The following is a 24,758-nucleotide window of genomic DNA, read 5'->3' as shown; positions in this document are numbered from 1 at the left end:
GGATTGGTAGAAATACTTGTGTTAAAGTTTAGTTTTGTACGCTTGAAGTATTATTGTTATTAGTATGCTTGAAGTATTATTGTTTTTATGTCAGTATTAAACTTTTGTTTTGAATATTATGGATCTGAACATTCATGCCACAATAAAGAAAATTACATGGATAAATTTGTTAGGTAGCATTCCACATCAAAAAATTTGTTTTTATCATTTACATACTTGAGGACGAGTAGGAATTAAGCTTGGGGATGCTTGATACGTCTCCAACGTATCTATAATTTTTTATTGGTCCATGCTATTATATTATCTGTTTTGGTTGCTTTATATGCATTATTATGCTATTTTATATTATTTTTGGGACTAACTTATTAACCGAGAGCCCAGTGCCAATTTCTGTTTCTTTTCTTGTTTTTGAGTTTTATAGAAAAGGAATATCAAACGGAGTCCAAACGGAATAAAACTTTACGATGATTTTTCTTGGACCAAAAGACACACGTAGGACTTGGAGAGGAAGGCAGAAGAGTCCCGAGGGCTCCACAAGCCCTTAGGGCGCGCCCTAGGGGGGGGGCGCACCCTGGCTTGTGGGCCCCATGGGGCTCCTCTAACCCTAATTCTTGGCCTATAAATCCAGAAGTATTCCCAAATAGACAGAAGCGTCCACCAAAATACTTTTCCACTGCCGCAAGCCTCTATTTCTGCGAGATCCCATATTCGGCCTTTTCCGGCATCCTGCCGGAGGGGAATTCGATCACGGAGGGCATCTACATCAACTCTATTGCCCTATCGATGAAGCATGAGTAGTTTACCACAGACCTACGGGTCCATAGCTAGTAGCTAGATGGCTTCTTCTCTCTCTTCGATCTTCAATACAATGTTCTCCTCAATGTTCTTGGAGTTCTATCTGATGTAATATTCTTTTGCGGTGTGTTTGTCGAGATCCAATGAATTCTGGATTTATGATCAGATTATCTACGAATATTATTTGATTCTTCTTTGAATTCTTATATGCATGATTTGATACCTTTGTATTTCTCTTCGAACTATCGGTTTGGTTTGGCCAACTAGATTGGTTTTTCTTGCAATGGGAGAGGTGCTTAGTTTTGGGTTCAATCTTGCAGTGTCCTCACCTAGTGACAAAGTAGGGGTAGTGAGGCACGTATTGTATTGTTGCCATCAAGGGTACAAAGATTGGGTTTTTATCATATTGCTTGAGTTTATCCCTCTACATCATGCCATCTTACTTAAGGCGTTACTCTGTTCTTATGATCTTAATACTCTAGATGCATGTTGGATAGCGGTCGATGTGTGGAGTAATAGTAGTAGATGCAGGCAGGAGTCGGTCTACTTGACACGGACGTGATGCCTATAGTCATAATCATTGCCTTGGATATATCGTCATAACTTTGCGCTTTTCTATCAATTGCTCGACAGTAATTTGTTCACCCACTGTATTATTTTCCTTCAAGAGAGAAGCCTCTAGTGAAACCTATGGCCCCCGGGTCTATTTTCCATCATATATTTTCATATCTATAAACCAAAAATACCTTGCTGCAATTTATTTACTTTTATTTTTTTATGTTTTAATAATCTTTTATATCTATCTCTATGAGATCTCATCCTTGCAAGTAATCGTGAAGGGATTGACAACCCCTTTATCACGTTGGGTGCAAGTGTTTGATTGTTTGTGCAGGTGCATAGATTGGAGACTTGTGTGTATCTCCTACTGGATTGATACCTTTGTTCTTAACTGAGGGAAATACTTATCTCTAATTTGCTGCATCACCCCTTCCTCTTCAAAAGAAAAACCAACGCAAGCTCAAGAGGTAGCACACATTGTTACATGATAAGGATGAACGAGAGTGGGGCATTAACAAGGTTGCCCATATCTTCAAAAACACGTCCCATGCAGAATCATTTCTCTGGCCATATCATGAAGGGTAAGTCAAATAAACAACTAAACATACACTAATTGTCTTCTAGATTTTGACATAGTTCGTAAGTTCATGGTTTTCTTACTCCGTAGCAATCACTGGATCTTGGTATTCATTGTTCCAAACAAGAACATAGTTTACTACCTGATTCTCTCAGAGTCAATAAAGCCTTAGGATCTTACGCATCTTCAGCAATTCATGGACAGCTATTGAATTCTATGATGTTAAAAGGTTCAAGAATTGAGTATATGAAAATTCATCTTCAGTTGCAGTGTGTTGGCATTGTGGAAAACTAAACCAGAAGACATAATAATAAAACGGTTCAAAATAATAATAAAGCCAGGCATAATGTCGCGTCGAAAAAGCTGTCAGAAGACATAACCTATTTCTGTTTAAGTATTTTGCCCTTGTGTTTCAGGGTTGTAGCTATTACACAGAGCCGGATATAGTTCTTTTGATCAACTGCTTTGAAGTACTCGGAGGAGGAACCCGCCTTGCAATGCCGAAGACAATCTGCGCGCCGGACACATCGTCATTGAAGCCTGGTTCAGGGGCTACTTAGGGAGTCCTGGATTAGGGGGTCCCCGGGCGTCCGGGCTATGAGACATGGGCCGGATTGATGGGCTGTGAAGATATAGAAGGCCTTCCCCCGTGTCCGGATGGGACTCTCCTTTGCGTGTACGGCAAGATTGGCATTCAGATGTGAAGATTCCTTTCTCTGTAAACCGACTCTGTACAGCCCTAGACCCCTCCGGTGTCTATATAAACCGAAGGGTTTAGTTCGTAGAGGCAATCATAATCATACAGGCTAGACATCTAGGGTTTAGCCATTATGATCTCGAGGTAGATCAACTCTTGTAACCCCTATACTCATCAAAGTCAATCAAGCAGGAAGTAGGGTCTTACCTCCATTAAGAGGGCCCGAACCTGGGTAAACATCGTGTCCCCTGCCTCCTGTTACCTTCGATCCTCAGACGCACAGTTCGGGGCCCCCTACCCGAGATCGGCCGGTTTTGACACCGACACCCTCCACCCTTACCGCCGCCTCGCGGCTCTTCTGACTTGGACTCCAAGTCCCCTGGGTGTCTTCCGATCCAAGAAAAATCATCGTGAAGTTTTATTCCGTTTGGACTCCGTTTGGTATTCCTTTTCTGCGAAGCTCAAAAACAAGGAAAACACAGAAACTGGCACTGGGCTCTAGGTTAATAAGTTAGTCCCAAAAATAATATAAAATAGCATATTAATGCATATAAAACATCCAAAACAGATAATATAATAGCACGGAACAATCAAAAATTATAGATACGTTGGAGACGTATCAGGGCACACCCCAGGGGGGCGCCCCTAGGCTTGTGGGCCCCTTGTGGCTCTCCTAACCCTAACTCCAGCACTATAAATTCCCAAATATTCCCCTTACGTCAAAGGGCACACCACAAATACTTTTTCACCGCTGCAAGCTTCTGTTCTCATGAGATCCCATCTTGGGGCCTTTTCCAGCACTCCGCCGGAGGGGGATTCGACCATGGAGGGCCTCTACACCAACCTTGGTGCCCTTCCAATGATGCGTGAGTTGTTTACCATGGAACTAAGGGTGCATAGCTAGTAGCTAGATGACTTTTGCTCTCTCTTTGATCTTTAATACAATGTTCTCCTCGATGTTCTTGGAGATCTATTCGACGTAATCTTCTTTTGTGGTGCGTTTGTTGAGATCCTATGAATTGTGGATTTATGATCAGATTATCTATGAATATTATTTGAGTCTTTCTGAACTCTTTTATGCATGATTAAGATAGCTTTGTATTTCTCTCCGATATATCGATTTGGTTTGGCCTACTAGATTTGTTTTTCTTGCAATGGGAGAGGTGCTTTATGCAATCTTGCGGTGTCCTCACCCAGTGATAGTAGGGGTAGCGAGGCACGTATTGTATTGTTGCCATTAAGGATAAAAAGATGGAGTTTATATCATATGGCTTGAGTTTATCCCTCTACATCATGTCATCTTGCTTAAGGTGTTAATCTGTTCCTATGAACTTAATACTCTAGATGCACGCAGGAGTCGGTCGATGTGTGGAGTAATAGTAGTAGATGCAGAATCATTTTGGTCTACTTGTCACAGACGTGATGCCTATCTTCATGATCATTGCCTTAGATATCGTCATAACTTTGCGCTTTTCTATCAATTGCTCAACAGTAATTTATTTACCCACCGTATGTTTTCTTCAAGAGATAAGCCTCTAGTGAAATCTATGGCCCTCGGGTCTATTTTCCATCATATATTTTTAGATCTATAAAAGAAAAAACCCAAAAATAGCTTCTGCAATTTATTTATATTTACTTTACTTTGCCTTTTACTTATCTTTTATATCTATCTCTATTATATCTCACTCTTGCAAGTGACCGTGAAGGGATTGACAACCCCTTTTTCGCGTTGAGTGCAAGTGTTTGTTAGTTTGTGCAGGTGCATATATTGGGGACTTGCTTGTGCCTCCTACTGGATTGATACCTTGGTTCTTAACTAAGGGAAATACTTATCTCTTCTTTGCTGCATCACCCTTTCCTCTTCAAGGGAAAAATCAACTCAAGCTTAAGAAGTAGCAGAGACCCTTTGACCAAATTGTGTGTGATGCATTAATCGCAGACGGTGTTGTAATAAAACCGTCGCCAATAATACGAACCGTTTGTGAGACATCAAACATGATTCAGATTAGAGTTATGTGCGCAATATGTGGCATACAATTGATCCATCTGAACTGTTTGCGATGAGCCAATAAACAGAAACAGTCAGCCATATCAAGGTGTGTGCGATAGATGACATACAGTTCACTCGGATGAACTGTTTTTGATTAGGCAACACAACAGAAATGGTTGGCTAGATCAAGGTGTGTGCGATAGATGACATACAGTTCACTTGAATGAACTATTTGTGATGAGCCAAAACAACAGATACGGTTCAACTTAACAAGATATGTGTGATACGCTGCAAACAGGCAACTTAGATGAACTGTTTGCGATGATAAGATATAACACAAATGTTTACATGTGACAATATGTGTGGATACCAGGCAAACAGGTCACTCGGATGAACTATTTGCGATGATAAAAAATAACACAAACGATTCGACGTAACAAGATGTGTGTGATACTCGGCAAACAGGTTAGTAATCAGTGTTGAGAGGACGAAGAATCCCGACTGTTGTCGTGGGGGTCGTTTCTTCTTCTTCTTCTCCTTGTGCTAGACCTTTGTTATGCACTAGGGGAAGGAGGAGTAACGACCATCACCGACGGTCGCAAATGTCAGAGAGGAATCAGTGAGGAAGAGTCTCTGCCATATATGAGAGGATGAAGAATCCCAACTGTTGTCATGGGGGTCGCTTCTCCTTTGTTCCCCTATGCTAGACATTTCAGTGTAATGCACTTGGGTGCGAAAGGAGGAGCGACAATCACCAACGGTCGAATGTATACACCACGTGAGCTGAGAGTTTTCAAGAAAAGACTCGACAGACTGATAGTCAACCCGTGATGAATAATAATGATCTAATTTAGTTTTGTGGTACATATATTTAATTGTACAAGTTTAATCTTCGAATTATGAACATAGGAAATGTCGTCGATGTCGTCGTCGGACGATGAAAGTCTCCCGGCGGAGTGCGACTAGTGCGGCGACGACCGGGGTCTGTGTGACAGGCCTCACCTGGTAGAAGGTCGGCGCTTCAGCATTAAGCTCCAGGAGACCTTCGATGTTGAAACGGTACGCAACGACGACAAGTGTTTTTTTTCATAATTAAGCACGACTTCTAATACTTCAATGTGTAATTTTTGTCTTTTACAATTCGACTAGCCTATCCCATGCCATGCAAGACGCTATGTCTTGGAGAGGATGGATTTTGAAGATCATGAAAGTATGGAAACAAAGATAATTCACCTAAGGACCCATCATGGTATGGATTTTGATGTAAATCTATACAATTCTGAGAGCGTAACCCATTTTGGTTGCCCAAATTGGGGAGCACTTTGCAAGATGTATGATTTTCATGAGGGTATGCTTGTCACCATGGATCTTGGTGATCCCGACATCGCCCAAGACAATATGGACATTTGGGTCCTTGTTGATACGCTTCCAATTCTACCGCTATGTGAGTTTCTCAAACATAGTTATTAAGTAATTTATATTGTTTATTTCAAAATAGTTGAGAGTTTATTTCCATTGATAGCTTATTTTCATTCTTCAAAGAATGTGCGGAAGATGGTAGACAGAACCTACTATATCGATGGCTCGGAATTAACTTATCAAGAGAAAATTCATCTGATATCATTTATTACTGATCTTGAGAATTACAATATCTATTATGAAGCTCCTCCACATTATGGTCAATACGTTCTACTAGTGCACGTGTTGAACTACGGTAACATCCATGGAGATGTCATGGTAAGATTTTTTACTATTACGACATCCGTGCATCTTTTGCATAAATTCTTCTAAAACTCAACTACATTGCTAACTACAAAGTTATTACTATGTTTTTCAACAGAAAATCCCGAAGGATTGTGTGCCTCATCTGATGTTTCCGAATGGTCGCCTTGATGTTATGAACTTACGGCCAGGTCATCCTACGCATGAACGCATCACTGTTGTTCGTACCAGATTTCTAAAACCGATGAAGACAGGACAATCAAAGATTGGAAAAAAGTATGGTTAATCGTAGGGAGCTACTTGGAAGCAACATTGTGCGAAGCGCGAGAATTGGAGACAGGATAATCTCCATTCTCCATAATGGAGAGTCAGGGCCTATCTTTTTTATGCTATTTTACCTAAGAGAGGGTAGTAGGTCCTATGGGAGAGGAGTAGGTCCTAGGTACAATGTGTTATTATGTGCTACAATGTGTTAGATTTGATGATGAGGAGGAGTTGTGATTATGACTAGTGACCAACTTGCTATATGATGTCTCATGGATGAAAATGATGATCATGAGGAGGTGTTATATGACAATGATGTATTATGATGATAAGTTGTTAATGATATGATGATGATGATGATTTATTATATCATTGGGTGAAAGAACCGTGGAATAGTTTCAAGTGGATGGATCCATCCACTTGAAACTAGTCCACGGTTCTTTCACCCAGTGATGTAATAACTCATTATGATCTAAAAACAATCTCTAAATTGCTACTGTATGAAAACTTGTATAAAGGTGTATGAATACGACATAAAATAAAAAAGAAATAGAATACGGAATAATAGTAGTAGTGCGGGAAGTGAGACGCGCTACTAGTAATTACCAGTAGCGCCTTTTGCAAGAAGCGCTACTACTAAGTGGATATAGCAGTAGCGCGGGTAAACCAACACTACTGCTAACCTTTAGCTGTAGCGCCGTAGCTGTAGCGCGGTCACCCGCGCTACTGTTGGGCTTTTCCCTAGTAGTGGGAGTAGGTGCATCAATATTAATTCTTTGAGAGTCTTGTTCAATTCTTTTGGGGTGACCATCAGGATAAAGTGGCTCCTGAGTCATTCTACCTCCTCTAGTCATTACTCTAATGGCATGATCATTCATATTATTATTCATTTCATTGAGTAACTCACTTTGAGATTTAGCAACTTGTTCTAACTGAGTTTGGACCATAGAAGCATGTTTACCTACACCTTTGACATCATTAACAATTCTAAACAACAAGTCACTCAAGCGATCAATCATGTAGGCATTTCGTTTCAATTGTTTCATAACTGTGCATTGAAATGATCTTGCTTAATAATGTAATTATCAAATTCATGCAAGCATTGACTAGGAGATTTATTATAGGGAATGTCACCTTCATCAAACTTTATAAGAGAATTATGTCTACCACCTGTGGTGGTGTGTCAAGACCATGTATTTCTTCAATAGGTGGTAAATACTTAACATATTTAGCTTTAATAATTCCTTCATACATTTCTTTGCTTCTTGCATATCTTCAGGACTGAGAAATAAAATACCCCTCTTCTTCGGAGTGGGTTTAGGCGCTGGTTCGGGAAGAGTCCAATCATTATCATTCTTTAATATATTATTCAATAGTTCCTTAGCTTAATCAATAGTTCGTTCCCTGAAAACACAACTATCACAACTATCTAGGTAGTCCCTAGAAGCATCGATTAGTCCATTATAGAACATATCAAGTATTTCATTTTTCTTAAGAGTATGATCAGACAAAGCATTCAGTAATTGAAGAAGCCTCCCCCAAGCTTGAGGGAGATTCTCTTCTTTAATTTGCACAAAGTTAAATATTTCCTATAAGGCAGCTTGTTTCTTATGAGCAGGAAAATATTTTTCAGAGAAGTAGTAAATTATATCCCGGGCACTACGCACACAACCAGGAGCAAGAGTATTATACCATATCTTAACATCACCCTTTAAAGAGAAAGGAAATAACTTAAGAATATAGTAGTAGCAAATTTTTTCCTCATGAGAAAATAGGGTGGCTATATCATTTAATTTAGGAAGATGTGCCACAATAGTTTCAGTTTCATAGCCATGGAAAGGATTATATTCAATCAAAGTAGTTAACTAATGATCGACAGAGAATTCATAATCCTTATCAGTAATAAAGATAGGTGAAGTAGCAAACTTAGGATCATATTTCATTCTAGCATTCACAGATTTTTCTTTCAACTTGCATAGTAATTTCTTAAGATCATCTCTATCCTTACAAGCAAGAAAAACCCTAGCTACCACTCCTTTCATAACATAACCCTCGAGTATCTTAGGCAATTCATATCTAGGAGAGCTAGGTCTAATAGGTGTTTCATAATTTCCTGTCTCAATAACTTCATTAGTTTCAGTAATTTCATCAGTTTCAGCATTCTCAGATTCTTTAGCTCTAGCAAGTTGTTCATCAAGAAATTCACCTAGCGGCACATTCTTATCAAGCAAAGTACTAGCATCATCAATAGCATCATTCATAGCAGAAGTAGCATCATCAATTACTTGCGACATATCATGATTAATAGCAGGTGGTGGTGTTGCAAGCTTACTAAAAACACAAGGTGAATCAAGTGCAGAGCTAGATAACAGTTCCTTACCTCCCCTCGTCTTAGAAGGAACGATTTTGGTTCTATCATCCTTAAGATTCTTCATAGTGATCAACAGATATAAATCCCAAGCGACTCAACAAATATAGCTATGCTCCCCAGCAAGGGCGCCAGAAAAAGGTCTTGATAACCCACAAGTATAGGGGATCGTAACAGTTTTCGAGGGTAGAGTATTCAACCCAAATTTATCGAGTCGACACAAGGGGAGCCAAAGAATATTTGCAAGTATTAGCAGTTGAGTTGTCAATTCAACCACACCTGGAAACTAAATCTCTACAGCAAAGTGATCAGTAGCATAGTAGTATGGTAATTTGATAGCAGTGGTAACAAAAGAAGTAGTAGTGGTAACAGTAGCAATAGTAGTTTTTGTAGTGATTGTAACAACAGTAGCAACCGTAGTAACTTAGCAAATATTAATATGTGAAAAGCTCGTATGCATTGGATCGGTGACAACGTTGGATAATATTCATCATGTAATAGTCATAACCTAGGGCAAACGGAACTAGCTCCAATTCATCAACGTAATGTAGACATGTACTCTTTATATAGTCATACGTGCTTATAATAAGAACTTGCATGACATCTTTTGTCCTACCCTCCCGTGACAGCGGAGTCCATAAGGAAACTAAGGGATATTGAGGCCTCCTTTTAATAGAGAACCGGAACAAAGCATTAACACATAGTGAATACATGAACTCCTAAAACTACGGTAATCACTAGAAAGAATCCCAATTATTGTCACCTTGGGGTATGCGGATCATAACTCCCAGTAGGTGCATAGAACTTGCAAGATCGGATCAAGAACACAAATATATTCATGAAAACAAAAAGGGTTCAAATCTGAAATCATGGCACTCGGGCCCTAGTGACAAGTATTAAGCATAGCAAAGTCATAGCAACATCAATCTCAGAACATAGTGGATACTAGGGATCAAGCCCTAACAAAACTAACTCGATTACATGATGAATCTCATCCAACCCATCACCGTCCAGCAAGCCAACGAAGGAATTACTCACTCCCAGTGGTGAGCATCATGAAATTGGTGATGGGGGTGGTTGATGATGACGAAGACGGGAGATCCCCCTCTCCGAAGCCAAGGGGGTGGGCGCGCCCTGGTGCCTCGTGGGCACTGGGTGGCCCCTCTAGTGCATCTTGGCTCCATTATTTTTTATTTATTCCATAAAAAATATCCAAAAAGTTTCGTCCAATTTCGAGAACTTTTATTTATGCACAAAAACAACATCATGATAGTTCTGCTGAAAACAACATCAGTCAGGGTTAGTTTCATTCAAATCATGCAAATTAGAGTCCAAAATAAGAGCAAAAGTGTTTGAAAAAGTAGATACGACGAAGACGTATCATTCAGCCCTAAAGATCTTGTGTGTCTACACCTTCGTAAAGACCGTTTCCCCAATCAAATCAAAGCTTCTACCTTGCCCTGATGGACCATTCAAGGTGCTAGCACGCTACAATCACAATGCCTACAAGATCGACATCCCACGCGACAAGTACAATGTGAGCGACATCTTCAACATCAAGGACCTATCTCCCTTCCATGGTAACGGGGTTATCGATCCGAGAGCGGATCTTTCCCAGGGGGAGATGATGCGGAGCATCCTTCGGTCATCCCCATGGACACCACACCGACTTGTCAAGCACCAAGTGGACCCGTAGCAAGAGCTCACGCACGTGCCATCGAAAGTGAGGTGAACTCACTCCTTTGTGAGTTTGACATGGATATGGATGGTACTTGGTTGCTACCTCACCATAGAACTTTGTGTGTCTAGGTACGAGGACGACCCCCACCAAGGAGCTAAGGAGCCTCGCCAAGTCCAAGAGGAAGGACACCAAGGACGTGAGGAAGATGGAGACCAACAACGGGAAGAAGAAGACGCACCCAGGCGACCCCGTGCGCACGGCTCCTCCTGGACCCTATGCGCACGACCCATCTAGAGAGTTTCTGGACACACAGTGCGCACGGGCCTCCAGGACCCCATGCACACGGGCCCTGCTACTGTAGCTGCTGGCTTTCTCATGTGCATGGGCATGTACCGTGCACACGGGAACCCTGTGCCCATGGGGCCAACTTAGCCCGTGCGTATGGGCCTTCCAGCGAGCGTGGCTGAGGGTTGACCCTTTTACCCTCCACTTCGTCCCTCACCTCCACTCGCCTATATATTTTGTACCTAGACCATTTTTTATGGTTAGCAAAGTATATGAGATCATTTGAGAGAGCTTTTCTCCTTGTACCTCCATCAGATCAAGACCTCCTAAGGGAGAAGGATCCCCATCATAGGATCATAGGACCTCCTAAAGAAGAAGGGTCTACCTAGATCATCAAGACCTCATCTCCTTTGGATTTGAGAAGAACCTTACCTCTGTGCTATTTTCCCTTGATTGTTCATATTATGCTTGTGGATCTCATGTGTGCTATTCTAGTGGATGTGATTTGGGTATGCTTGAGTGATTTCTCTGGTGTTCTTCTTGTTCTTCCCCCTTTCCCCCTCCAACTGTGAAAAGATCATGAACTAGGGTTCCACCCTATAACACCTTTCTTCCCCTTCCTCCTCTATCCATCATCCTCTCTCCTCCCTCCTGGTTCCTTCTCCTTGGTCCGCCCTCCTCTAGGCTCTACCTTTCTCCTTCTTCCGCTGGCTTCCTGTTCTCACCTCCGCCCACTGCCCTCTTCCATTCTCATCCCTATCCGCATATGATATTTCTCAGCTAATTATCTTGTCCATCAGGTTTTGTTGTTAAGTTAGATCCTAAGGCAAGAAAAATGGTGGACACCGACCTGGTACTGAGAGTATTCAATAGACAACGCCCATGTGAAGTTGAATATGGTAGACCTCTGAAGAGATGATACTAACTGTGCCTTCGTGATTCATTGGTTCCGGCTAAGTAAATTATATGGAGAGCACATTAGACTAGTAGTTTGCCTATATGAAATCCAGCTTGTAGTTGTTGTAAAAGATAAAAAGGGGCTTGTATGGACTAATGTATAGTGGACTACATATCAAAGCTTGTTCTTCAGTTTATTTTCCTCGATTTGGGGAGTGATATACATATAAAGGATGATTTGATGCTTACTTTAATGCACTATGGCGACTCTTAGGGAATGGTTAATAGTATAGCCGAATGTTGGCTATATGTTATTGTTATGTCATCTATAGTCAATTTTATAGGCAAGACATATACTTCCTCCGTCCCATAATATAAGAACGTTTTTAACACTAGTGTAGTGCCAAAAACGTTCTTATATTATGGGGCAGAGGTAGTAATAGGTAGCTGTAAATATATACTACTATGACTCACCTTACACTCTCACAAAGTTTCTAGGAGCATGTGCCGTAGCTGGCTGTTAATCTACAGCCCGTTTCTTTTCTCTCTCCTCCAACTCAACAATAATACATTATTTAAATTCTTATAACCCGCTTACATTATCTTATTATACTTGCTCTTACCACCTTGCCGATTGCCACATGCAAGACTGTGAAAACCAAGAGAAGATGATGCTTTATTTCTGGAATTATGTGTTAACTAGTGAAATGTGTTTTATATATATTTATGTTTAGTCGAAATGTTGGTCGGTGTTGTATTGGCACCTAAAACTCCATTGATGCAAGTTACCCAAATAGAGACTACCAGACACAATCTGAGGCAAGCATGTCTCCCAGATGCATGCTACCAAACAAAATCTCAATATGACATGTCTCAACACATACAAGGTTACCAAGGGGTTGTTTGATTACCAATAGCGATTTCTAGAGGTTGCATGGGAGAGTGAGACGCGTGTTGTTTAGTTCCCTGCATATGGGTTGCGTGCATGGAGAAAACAATTTCCCTTCGGTGTTTGGTTACATGTATGCATCATGATTGGGAGTGAGGGTACAGTAATAAACTACACACGTGACAACACACAATTTTACATGAACAAGACACGTACCAGCACATCCACACGTCCGCATGAACAAGAAAGACGCAGAATCGAGCTCCTTTCCACGGAGATGGAAAAAATTGGAGGCGAATATTATGGGATAGGAGAAAGGCCAAGAGGAGCAGAGAGTGAGATAGAGAGAGGAGAGAGCGGAGGGGATAAACGGACAAGAGGGAAAAGCTGAGAACAAATCCAAGCCAACCAACCAATCCCAATATCCATAGACCACACTGACTCTCCATTGGACCACAGCTCTCCTTCCCCAACCAAAACTAAGAAACCCCTGCAACTCTGCAAGAACACCACCATCCCACCTCCCAGCGAGAAAATCTTTTTGTACGAAAAAAGGGGGCGGTCAGATTTACTCCACATCACTCCCCATGCACCGGCCCTGAGGAAAGCGTTCCAGTCGACTCTCCATTCTTCCACGATTCCAGGAAACCCTCGCCGATCCAAGCAAATCTTGTTCACCAGAGCGCCAAGAAGTTGTTGCCTCTTGGCTTCATGACAGCTCCTTGAGCTGCTGCTCGTTATCCAGCTTTTTCCTTGGGTAATTAGCTACCTGCTCGTCGTCGCACAAAGGCCTTGGTGCCTAGTCATGTCGGCGTCGCCGTCGATGAGCGGCGGTGCCGGGGAGCGGACGCGGACGGTGGTGTGGTTCAGGCGGGACTTGCGCGTGGAGGACAACCCGGCCCTAGCGGCGGCGGCGCGAACAGCCGGGGAGGTGGTGCCGGCGTACGTGTGGGCGCCGGAGGAGGACGGGCCGTACTACCCTGGGCGGGTGTCCCGGTGGTGGCTCAGCCAGAGCCTCAAGCACCTGGACGCCTCGCTGCGCCGGCTCGGCGCCACCCGGCTGGTCACCCGGCGGTCCACCGACACCGTCGCCGCGCTGCTGGAGCTCGTCCGCAGCACCGGCGCCACCCATCTCTTCTTCAACCACCTCTACGGTTCGATTCCTCCTACCTACATCTCTCACTCTTGCTTGTGGTTATTTATTTATTTTCTAGGTCTCTCTGTTACTCCTACTCCTACTTGGTTAAGATTTCTTCTCTTCTCAGTTAGAAAAAGAAAAAAAAAAGAAAAGGAGAAAGGAACTAGATCCACTCGAACACGATCCAATAGAAAATGGAGGGGAGGGGAGGGGGGGAATCTTTGCATCAACAGTACCCTCCCTCCCTCGTGTGTAATGTGTGTGCCAATCAATCATATTCATGGATATTTCATTTCATACTAGCTTAACCTGTACTCCACACGTCAAACAACTCCAAGTTTAGCATCAAACACTACTCCCTGGACACTCAGTCTTTAATTCCCAAAAGTTCTTGTACCCACCAACCTAGTACTCCCTCCGTTTCAAAATAGATGATCCAACTTTGTACTAACTTTAGTACAAAGTTAGTACAAAGTTGGGTCATCTATTTTGGAACGGAGGGAGTATTTATTACTACTAGTCCGGTTTAATTAAAACTTACTAGTACTAGTTGTTTTAAGAAAAGAAACAAACTTTTTTTCCTTTTTGATAACAAGCACCTTATCGTGTGAGCTGACACAAACAAATGGCCATGTGTTGCTCACCAATCGCTGTCTGCTCTGCTCTGCTGCCCGCCGTGTAGACCCGCTGTCGCTGGTCCGGGACCACCGGGTGAAGCAAGTGCTGGGGGCCGAGGGCATCACCGTGCAGTCCTTCAACTCCGACCTGCTCTACGAGCCATGGGAGGTCCTCGACGACCACGGCTGCCCCTTCACCATGTTCACGCCCTTCTGGAACAAGTGCCTCTGTATGGTCGACCCCCCCGCGCCCATGCTGCCACCCAAGAGGATCAATTCAGGTCTCTGCACTGCTTTTTTTTTCTTCTTCTTCCTCTTTTCGAGGAAGAGGAACAATCACTACTGACCTATATACAACAATAACGACAGGTGACTTGTCGAGGTGCTGCTCATCGGACGACCTCATCTTCGAAGACGAGTCGGAGAGGGGGAGCAACGCGCTGCTCGCACGCGCGTGGTCGCCGGGGTGGCAGAACGCCGACAAGGCTTTCACGGCCTTCATCAACGGCCCGCTCATCGACTACTCCGTGAACCGCAAGAAGGCCGACAGTGCAAACACCTCACTGCTCTCCCCCTACCTGCACTTTGGCGAGCTCAGCGTCCGCAAGGTCTTCCATCAGGTACGGATGAAGCAGCTAACGTGGAGCAACGAGAGCAACCGCGACGGCGAGGAGGGCTGCAGCCTCTTCCTTCGTTCCATCGGCCTGCGAGAGTACTCCAGGTACCTCGCCTTCAACCACCCATGCAGCCACGAGAAGCCCCTCTTGGCTCATCTCAGGTTCTTCCCCTGGGTGGTCAATGAGGTCTACTTCAAGGTCTGGAGGCAGGGTAGGACCGGCTACCCTCTTGTCGACGCCGGCATGAGGGAGCTTTGGGCCACCGGCTGGCTGCATGACCGCATACGTGTCGTCGTCTCAAGCTTCTTCGTCAAGGTTCTCCAGCTGCCATGGCGCTGGGGGATGAAGTACTTCTGGGACACCTTGCTGGACGCCGACCTTGAGAGCGACGCGTTGGGCTGGCAGTACATCTCCGGGTCTCTGCCTGATGGCCGTGAGCTCGACCGCATTGACAACCCGCAGGTACATCATCTTCGGGTCATACTATATGATACAGTATGAAGATAATCAAAATAGCTAGCTAGCACTCTCGATTGATTTGATTTTTTGTATGTATTGCATTTCTCAGTTTGAAGGCTACAAGTTCGACCCATACGGGGAGTACGTCCGGCGATGGCTGCCGGAGCTGGCGAGGCTACCAACGGAATGGATACACCACCCCTGGGATGCACCCGAGTCTGTGCTGCGGGCTGCAGGAATTGAGCTAGGTTCCAATTACCCTCTCCCCATTGTTGAGCTAGATGAAGCCAAGTCCAGATTGCAGGACGCCCTGTCAGAGATGTGGGAGCTTGAGGCAGCCTCTCGTGCTGAGATAGAGAATGGAATGGAGGAAGGCCTGGGAGACTCCTCAGACGAGCCACCCATTGCCTTCCCCCAAGAGCTGCAGCATATGGAAGTGGACCGTGCCACTATCCACACACCAGCGACGGCTGGCCGGAGACGAGCAGATCAGATGGTGCCTAGCATCACCTCTTCCTTGGTCAGAGCTGAAACAGAAACAGAACTTTCCGCAGCTTTTGAAAGCGAAGTGACTAGGCCGGAGGTGCCATCACAGGTGCATTTCCAGCCTCAGACTCGGATGGAAGTCAGGGATGAAGGTGTCAGCGACGGCACTGCTGCCAGATACAACGGCGTCCAGCAGCAGCAGCAGTATACCCTACACCGTCACCGTGTGCAGGGCGGCATAGCACCATCCACTTCAGAGGCATCAAGCAGCTGGACTGGGAGAGAAGGTGGGGTAGTACCCGTCTGGTCGCCTCCGGCTGCGTCAGGCCATTCAGATCCCTACGCTGCGGATGAAACTGACATTTCCAGTAGGAGTTATTTGGACAGGCACCCGCAGCAGTCACATAGGTTGATGAATTGGAATCAGCTCTCCCAGTCATCGTGACCTCAGATGCATGGTAAACCCAACTAGAATTTGCTTCTCAAGTACTCCTATGTACTTGTACGTTATATCTTTTTTTCTTTTTGAGGATTTACTTGTACGTTATATCAATAGAGCATTCTAGTACATGCTTACTAACGCCTCATTTATTTTATTTTGTTTTTTTGAAGCTGGATGAAACAACAGCGGGCTGCCAAGTGGAAAACTTTTGCCCAGATGCATGAACGAATTTAATTGTGTAGGGAGTTGGAGAGTGACGTATGTACATTATATTGCCTTCTGTTCGCCGTTTAATTGACGTATAGCCTTGGTATGCAGGAAGAACCAAGTGATGCAGCTTCATTCATGGGTGCAATAAGTTATGTAAAACTAGACTTGTAGAACTTCTGTGGTAATAGTATAGATTGCTAGTTGTCAAAATGATGTGCACCGTTTATCAGATAAAGGTTATGTCTGTAATGGTACATCACCTTTGGTTCTTGCCATCTTTGCCAACCAAGAAGTCACCACATAGCTTGACTCGGAAACAAACCTTTGGCAGAGTGTATACTGATAGAAATGATACAACGATCTGAAACACGAACAAGCCAAAAGTAAGTTAAAACAAAACTGCACAAGCCTCACCGGAGACAGCATAGATGAACATCAGAGGACCATACGTTTCTTTCTTCATGGCCTTACAATCAAACCGGGTAGTGGTGTAACTGGGAGCTGCTACAAAATAGTACTAGCGACAGGGGGGACGCGATCCAATCAAAATTAACACAAGTGGACAGAGCAGGGCCCCACAATCCTATCATTAGCTGGGACCAGGAGCATATTGGGCACATCTGCCACTGTGTTCTGGCATAGTGAGAACGTTAGCAAGAAAATGACAAGCAACTCATCTGGTCCGATGATGATGGAACCATCATAAGACGGTGCTAAATTGAAACGAGAAATATTACCCTACGTTGCCAGAATACAAGAAGGATTGTGGTGTTCTGTTACAATTAGTATGGAAGATGATGTTCCCTCCTCTCCTCATGATCAAAGTTCAAACAATCACAACAGCTCAAAATATAATACTCGGAAAGGCTTGGCCCACACAACAATAGCTCAAGAGTAGAAGACAATACAACCAACATGAAATTAACTGGAATCGACTACATGTTTAGTGAAGCTAGTAATAATTCAGTTCACAGTGGGGATCGACAGATGGTTGATACATTGCTCCATGAATACACACTCTTCCAGGTCAAATATGGCCCCATTTTCTCAGTACCAACTTCAACTTCCGTGGGATAAAATACTAGTCAGTATTATGTTGTTGATGCTAAGTAAAACCTTTCTCTGACGAGCATGTTTATCTGTCTTTCTTCTTACTATCAACGTACGGATACTTCTGGTAAATGAATATGCTTGTCATAACAAGCGGCAGTGCCACCAGGCAATGCAGTGATGGCGGCTTCCCATCAAATATAAACTGGAGTAATGCAGTTACGAGGAGAGCCGAGACAATCACAAAACCCTGATAAGAAAAGAAAAAAAGGATAGTTCAATTTTTCGGTCCAAATGAAAGGAAAGTGTATTCCATTTAGTGGTAGTTCAAGCACTTGCCTTTTTAATACCTCCTGCATATGATGTGACAAGACCAACAAGAATCCCACCGACAGCATTCATTAACACTGGTATCTGAGGAAATGAGTGAAGATTACTATTGAGGTTTAAAGATTCATATAACGTACAGCATTTTTCATACTTTCCACAAATCATCTTTTGAATTGAAACTATGTACATTTGGATATATTACAGATGCACTTTTAAATTATTGCTTATTGCGAAGATTTTTCCAAGTGTTCCTATATAGTTAACTCAAGTAAATAGCATGAAATTGTACCACAAAGGGAAGTCAATGGTCCTTCCTGATCATGAATGGCCCAAATCATCATTTGAAATGAAAGTGTGTGTATTGGATATGTTAGCGATGCTCTTTAAATCAGTTCAAAGATTTCTCTTTTACCTCAAATGATTAGCATAAGATTGTAGTATCACAAAGGGAAGCAGTGGCCATATGACTCGCAAATCAATGGCCCATTTCTAAAGACTACAAAAGGGGCACCGCATGTATCAATTAGGAATCAAGCAATATTAGTAGTAGTTTAACAATCTATTATGTCCTTGCTCCCTGACACATTTTCTACTCCTCAACGCCCTATGTCGTGCCATCTGGTCATCTCTATTGAAGTAGTTACCCATATTCTTCCACCATCGTAAACAATGGCAGTAGCAGAGACTGAAATCCCTTTGGGTGCAAAGTGGAAACAGATTGCAGATGAAGTTTTTGATACTTAGCCAATCCCATAACGGATTATTTAAAAAAAATCATGACTGGCACAGTGTTCAAAGTCAGAATACAATCCAAAAGGGAGGACATAACTTCATGCCTTCATCAAAAAGGGAGGCAGGAACTAGTTCAGGTGTACTGTCAGGTTCTGTCGCACTTTACTTAGCCATCTCAGTGCAGGTTTATTTATGCAACTAGAATATATTATGATTATGATCTTATGGGTTTGTAATGCATTGTACTGATTTTGTTTTGCTCAAATTGACCTAACAGCAAGAGGAAACAAGGCATAACAAAATAACAAAGAGCTCACCACTGTCCATAAAGTCCATTCATGGAAAAAACCATATATTCTCAGGGCTTCTCCGTCTGGTGACTGAAAGGTACTTGCTAACAAGCACATACTCCCAATAAATGACATCTCGATAGTCATCATGTAAGATGTATGCTTTTTAACCTGCAATTGTTGAAAAAATGTTAATGGTGGCGATGAACTCCTTCCTGGAAAGTAGAATGACGAGTCTAACCTGAGATGCCCACTGACATAACGAAGAGGCCAAACCAGACAACACAGATGCAACAGTAACAGGAATGACTCCATAGAGTAAGACATAATCAGAGCTACCACCACTTGCACCTTTCCTGCTACTCTCCCCAATGCTTAAAAGGACAGCCGCGGTGATTAAGAGGGCTAATGCTAAAATTTGTTTGGGTGATTGTTTTTGCCTGCAAAATGACCCCAAACGAAATCAACCAAATGAGTATGAAATCACTCCAGATAGATATCTATCTGCAGAGTGAATAGAAAAGCAATGATACCGAGGGTACTACTAAGCACCCGCCAACACGTTATTAAGAGAACGCAATTACACACGTTTATTCGCCCGTAAAACAAATTGCCAAGATTTGTTCTGCCCCACATGGATCAAACCAATGTGATACGTGGAACACAAAAGACAGTACACTCACTTCTATAAAGAAAGAGGCAACTCCTTAAATATATGAAACACAAGCATTAATCAAGGAATCAGCCGAATCAGAATTCTGACAAATAGCAGGGAGGTCAAGTCTGCTTATTTCATCCTTTCTCAAGGAGTACTACACAATAGCAACACAGAAATGGGCATAAATAAATCAGCCCAAATACCAATGGTCCTATAAAATAAATTGGATCCATTGCCGCACTAACCCTATATTACCCAGGGTTGAGGATAAAACACCTTCTGAGAATTTTCACTTTATAACCCCACCACCAATTACAGGCAGTTTGTCAAAATCCTTGAGATAATTTACAGCTGAAGGCCAATATTTCTTCAGGCATGATTATGTCTTTCTTTTTTGCTGGCTTGATTTCATCTGTTGAAATAGCGTCATGGTCCATTCAAAAATATATCCAATGTTCACACAGGTATCCGGATCATCACCTACGTTCCGGTTTAAATTCTATACCTAAAGCAGTGGTCATAGTTTCATAGATTGTTACCATAAAAAAATACTTGAAGGCTTAACAGTATGGCGTGTTAAATTTGCGATGCTGCCTTTCCATGGAGCTATGCTCAAGACAAATCAAACTTAATAGCATCAAGCTACAGTTACCAAAATAAGCAAGAAGTGGTTGTTCGTGCAGCGTGATGACATTACAAATCGAATACTATTCATTCAGAAAGTCCAAAGTATTGCTATGCCTACATTTTCATGGTTAATGCATCACAGGATCTTCAATGTTGTCACTTGTCAAGACTTAACAGTATGTAATTCAAATAGGGTAATCAGCATACCCCAAAATAAGATATGTGAAGAATGCTGTGAATAATAGCTTGGTCTGGTTAAGGATTGAAAAGGTCAGGGAATCCAAATTCTTGTATGATATCTGCAACAGGCTATTCTGAAGTGCATAGATGGCAGCAGGAAGTCCTGATGCAGTCAGTGATCCAACAAGACTCCAATTACTGAATTGCGCCTTCAGACTACCCTCTGCCACCAATAAAATGACCGCACATATAACCTGTACACATGTATACAGAATGACAGAATGTCACGGTAAAGAACAATCTAGGTTATATAATTATTATCATACCTTTAATAATTCAATTGCAAGAACTAATGAAGTCACTATGACTCCTTGCCTGCAGCAATATAAGCAACAAAATGGGTTAAGCACATCCAGATAGTACTTTGTTCGACTATTTCGTTAGTAGAAGGAAATCCACGGTCCAAGGTCATGAAATACACAACCTGGCTCTAAGGAATTGTTAAAGGGCAATGCCCAAAACTTAACTGTTAACTAGTGCTGTTTTACAAGAGTATTACATCATTAACAAACAGAGTATGTGTCCATTGATTCATCAATTGCCAACAAAGCCATTTCTGGCACCATAGTGACTGAGGGATCTGGCAAGAACTCAACTGATGCAGTTTTACATAAATATTAAATTATTAAATATTAACTAACTATGTGTCCATCTGATTCATCAATTGTTAAGAAAACATGTCTGGCAATTTGATTGACTGAGACAAAGTGTTAAAAACTGCTTGTTTAAAAAATCACTGACCACAGGTAGTACTGGTTTCAGATCATCAGCCAGTGGGAACTAGTTTTCTTCTCAAAGGTTCTTTTTTGTCAAACTTTAAACATTAAATACCGAGTTTTGATTGACTTCTGGGTAATTATTGACAGGGATTGTCTGTTTTAATTCAGGCATTCAAAGAAATTCTAAGTATTTCGGGCATAGAATCTTTTCCCAGGTAGTCACCAGGATCAAGAAATTTTCCTATTCAAGCACTTATGAACGAGACTTCCTGATCGACCCCCATAGACGACATCAAAAAGCACAGGCGAAACCTGAAGGGAGCGCAAATGGGCCGGCCCCATCTAGCAAGCACACTTGACCGTATTTTTGTTTTTTGTTTTCCCTTTTTTGGAAAAACTGGCTGTTGGATGTTTTTCTCTTCGGTTTTCTTTCGGGCTTTTTTCAAAAAATGTTCGGTGTGTTTTAAAAAAGTTTCATGTGTATTAAAAAAATGTTCAGCATCTATTAAAAAATGTTTAGTTTGTATTAAAAAATGTTCACCATACACTAAAAGAAGTTCACTGTATATAAAAAAATGTTCAACTACAACAACAACAAAGCCTTTAGTCCCAAACAAGTTGGGGTAGGCTAGAGCTGAAACCCATAAGATCTCGAAACCAACTCATGGTTCTAGCACGTGAATAGCTAACTTCCACACACCCCTGTCCATGGCTAGTTCTTTGGTGATATTTCGGTCCTTCAGATCTCTTCGTACGGACTCCTCCATGCCAAAGTTTGGTCTACCCTGACCTTTCTTGACATTATCAGCACGCTTTAACCATCCACTATGCACTGGAGCTTCTGGAGGCCTACGTTGAATATGCCCAAACCGTCTCAGACGATGCTGGACAAGCTTCTTTTCAATCGGTACTACCCCAACTCTATCATGTATATCATCGATCCGATCCTTTCTTGTGTGGCCACACATCCATCTCAACATGCGCATCTCCGCTACACCTAACTGTTGAACATGTCACCTTTTAATCGGCCAACACTCAGCGCCATAATTGCGGGTCGAATCGCCGTCCTATAGAAGTTCTCTTTTAGCTTTTGTGGCACTCTCTTGTCACATTGAACACCAGAAGCTTGGCACCACTTCATCGATCCGGCTTTGATTCGTGACTCACATCTTCATTGATATTACCATCCTTCTGCGGCATCGACCCCAAATATCAAAAGGTGTCCTTCTGAGGTACCACCTAGGCACCTACCCATCAAAGCTAACCTCCTCCTCCTCCTCATCCCTAGTAGTACAGAAACCGCACCTCATGTACTCAACTTTAGTTCTACTAAGCTTAAAACCTTCTGATTCCAAAGTTTGTCTCCATAGCTCTTAACTTTCTATAACCCCTGTCCGACTATCATCGACTAGCACCACATCATCCAAAAAGAGCATACACCATGAGATATCTCCTTGGTGTTTGCTCTTTGTAGATGATGTTCAACATACATTAAAAAATAGTTCATCCTACATTAAAAGAAAAGTTTGGTTTGCATTAAAAGATGTTCATCGTATATTAAATAAAAGTTTGATGTACATTAGGAAAAAGTTCACAGTACATATATTAAAAAATGTTAATAGCGTAGAAAACTATCAAAAAGGAAAACAACGCAAAAAATTAAAAGTAAAAAACCAAACCAGGAAAAAAACAGAAGGGAAAAAACGAAAAAAATTAGAACAAAAAGGAAAAGAAATAAATAAGAACCAAAACAGAAAAAGGAAAAGAAAAACACTAAGACAAAAACCACAGCAGAAAGTAAGAGGAAAAAAACAAACGAACAGATGCGGACGCGCGCAGGAAAGCCCCGGACTGGGCCAGCCCACTGCACCTCGCTGCAGGCAAAGCCACGACTAGTTGACGCCCACGGGTTTGCCCTTACGAACTGTGCATCTAGGCTTATGATTTCATAGAAGAGGATAACATCTGAAAAGACAGCTCATACATCACTGTTTCATGAATAAGATCGGACTATTGAGTTAATTATGATTTTATCACCAAATCCCTAAAAAAACATTGTATTACCCAGACACTGTCAGGTGCCAAATAACAAAATCTGATGGCATATATATCCGCTCAAGACTCAAGTAGCATAACACCCTAAACATAATGAGCATTCTGCTAACCTGATGCAGCCTGAAACAATCATAAAGCCATCAGTTATCGCAAGCGCATAACAATCTGCATCCACCCAACCAGTCCAGGCTAGGCTGTTATACCAATCTGTTGAACCCATGAAGATGATGGTGTCATTCGTTCTCATCATTACCTAGTCGACACCCTGTTGCTCAACTCTATAGCCTAGTACATGTTGTTGGCAAATATTTTCCCAAACACCACCACAGAAAATTCCCCAAATCGAACGGGAACAGCACGAAGGGACTGACATACAGCGATAGATGCCGGAGTAGCCAAGCATTAGAGATGAGAGAGTAACTTTGAGGGCGAGGTGATATGAAGGTGCGCGGCGTACCCGACGCAGCGCTTGGAGATTAGGGGCTGGGCGCCGTACTGCAGGGTGAGGAGCGTCAGGCAGAGCGCTACCTTACGCCGGCTAGGCGCGCCCGCCGTCGGAGATGGCTTAGAAGCCGAACCCATTCGCCCTCGCCGTGCCCGGCTCCGATCGAAAACAAGTTCGGCTGGATTGCCACTTCAGCGGGTTACTCTAGGTACTGGAGGAGGACGATGGCTGGCCGCTGCCTATGCGGCGTAGAGTCGATACAGAAACGCGGTGCCGAGGCGAGGTGGAGCCTAGCAAACCAGGGGAGGGGGTAGAAGCGAATTCGGAAGCGAGGTCGGATTTGGAGGGAGAGGGAAATTGGGGATCTGGACTTCTGGACTTGTCAATCTCCCCTCTTACCAGCTCGGTTGCTCGAGAGCATCTCCAAACGACTGCTCTAGAATAAGGCATTTGGAAAAACTATTTAATGTGTCAAAAAGTAATTTCAGGGCATCATAAAATTTTCAACTCCAACAGCTGCCCTAAAAAGGAGCCCTACAATGGGACATCCAATCTATAATTTGATCATTGCAAATTCAATTCAAATACTCAAAGTTTTAAAAATGCAGACTTAACATAATTCGATTACAAACCTGCAAACTTAAACCACGGACAACTACTCGCCATTAAGATTGTCCTGGTCAATGTCGTCATCCTCGTTGTGCTGAACCTCGTTGTCCGACTCAACCCTTGATCACCCTTGATGAGGGGCCAGCCTTGTCCTCCTTCGCTGGCTTGTTGCGTTACACTCAGAAAATCGTACACCGCTTGCACGAGGTGCGGACTTTCCGCGACGAACCTTGCCATAGCCGCCCCATCGCTCTTCGAGATGTCGCGCTGCTCCATGACGATATGAATTCCCCTCTTCTTAGCGCGAGTCA

General features: G+C 42.7%; 2 protein-coding genes across 2 annotated transcripts; one reads left to right on the top strand and one right to left on the bottom strand.

The window, feature by feature from the left end:
- Positions 1–13,075: 13,075 nt before the first annotated feature.
- LOC123144624 (cryptochrome-1) lies at positions 13,076–16,977 on the top strand. Its single transcript, XM_044563828.1, has 5 exons — positions 13,076–13,877; positions 14,544–14,759; positions 14,848–15,557; positions 15,664–16,498; positions 16,653–16,977. Exons 1-4 carry the CDS (start codon positions 13,529–13,531, stop codon positions 16,483–16,485), a joined length of 2,097 nt encoding a protein of 698 aa, XP_044419763.1. The 5' UTR covers positions 13,076–13,528; the 3' UTR covers positions 16,486–16,498; positions 16,653–16,977.
- A 567-nt stretch (positions 16,978–17,544) lies between these two features.
- On the bottom strand, positions 17,545–24,270 carry LOC123144625 (UDP-N-acetylglucosamine transporter ROCK1). The gene is made up of 7 exons (XM_044563829.1): positions 23,851–24,270; positions 20,886–20,934; positions 20,587–20,813; positions 19,336–19,534; positions 19,122–19,265; positions 18,082–18,156; positions 17,545–17,992 (listed from the first exon to the last, which is right to left on the bottom strand). Exons 1-7 carry the CDS (start codon positions 23,973–23,975, stop codon positions 17,828–17,830), a joined length of 984 nt encoding a protein of 327 aa, XP_044419764.1. The 5' UTR covers positions 23,976–24,270; the 3' UTR covers positions 17,545–17,827.
- Positions 24,271–24,758: the final 488 nt, after the last annotated feature.

Source organism: Triticum aestivum, chromosome 6D (assembly GCF_018294505.1).
Source record: "Triticum aestivum cultivar Chinese Spring chromosome 6D, IWGSC CS RefSeq v2.1, whole genome shotgun sequence".
Lineage (NCBI taxonomy): Eukaryota > Viridiplantae > Streptophyta > Magnoliopsida > Poales > Poaceae > Triticum > Triticum aestivum.
Note: the sequence above shows the minus strand (reverse complement) of the source record. Positions and strands in the feature narration are given on the sequence as shown.

Coding starts and splice junctions, on each gene's coding strand:
- LOC123144624 (XM_044563828.1), top strand. CDS start 13,529: ATGTCGGCGTCGCCGTCGATGAGCGGCGGTGCCGGGGAGCGGACGCGG. Junction 13,878..14,543: donor CTTCTTCAACCACCTCTACG/GTTCGATTCCTC, acceptor CCCGCCGTGTAG/ACCCGCTGTCGCTGGTCCGG. Junction 15,558..15,663: donor ACCGCATTGACAACCCGCAG/GTACATCATCTT, acceptor TGCATTTCTCAG/TTTGAAGGCTACAAGTTCGA.
- LOC123144625 (XM_044563829.1), bottom strand. CDS start 23,975: ATGGGTTCGGCTTCTAAGCCATCTCCGACGGCGGGCGCGCCTAGCCGG. Junction 20,935..23,850: donor ATCTCCAAGCGCTGCGTCGG/GTACGCCGCGCA, acceptor ATATTGCTGCAG/GCAAGGAGTCATAGTGACTT. Junction 19,266..19,335: donor TATGTCAGTGGGCATCTCAG/GTTAGACTCGTC, acceptor CAACAATTGCAG/GTTAAAAAGCATACATCTTA.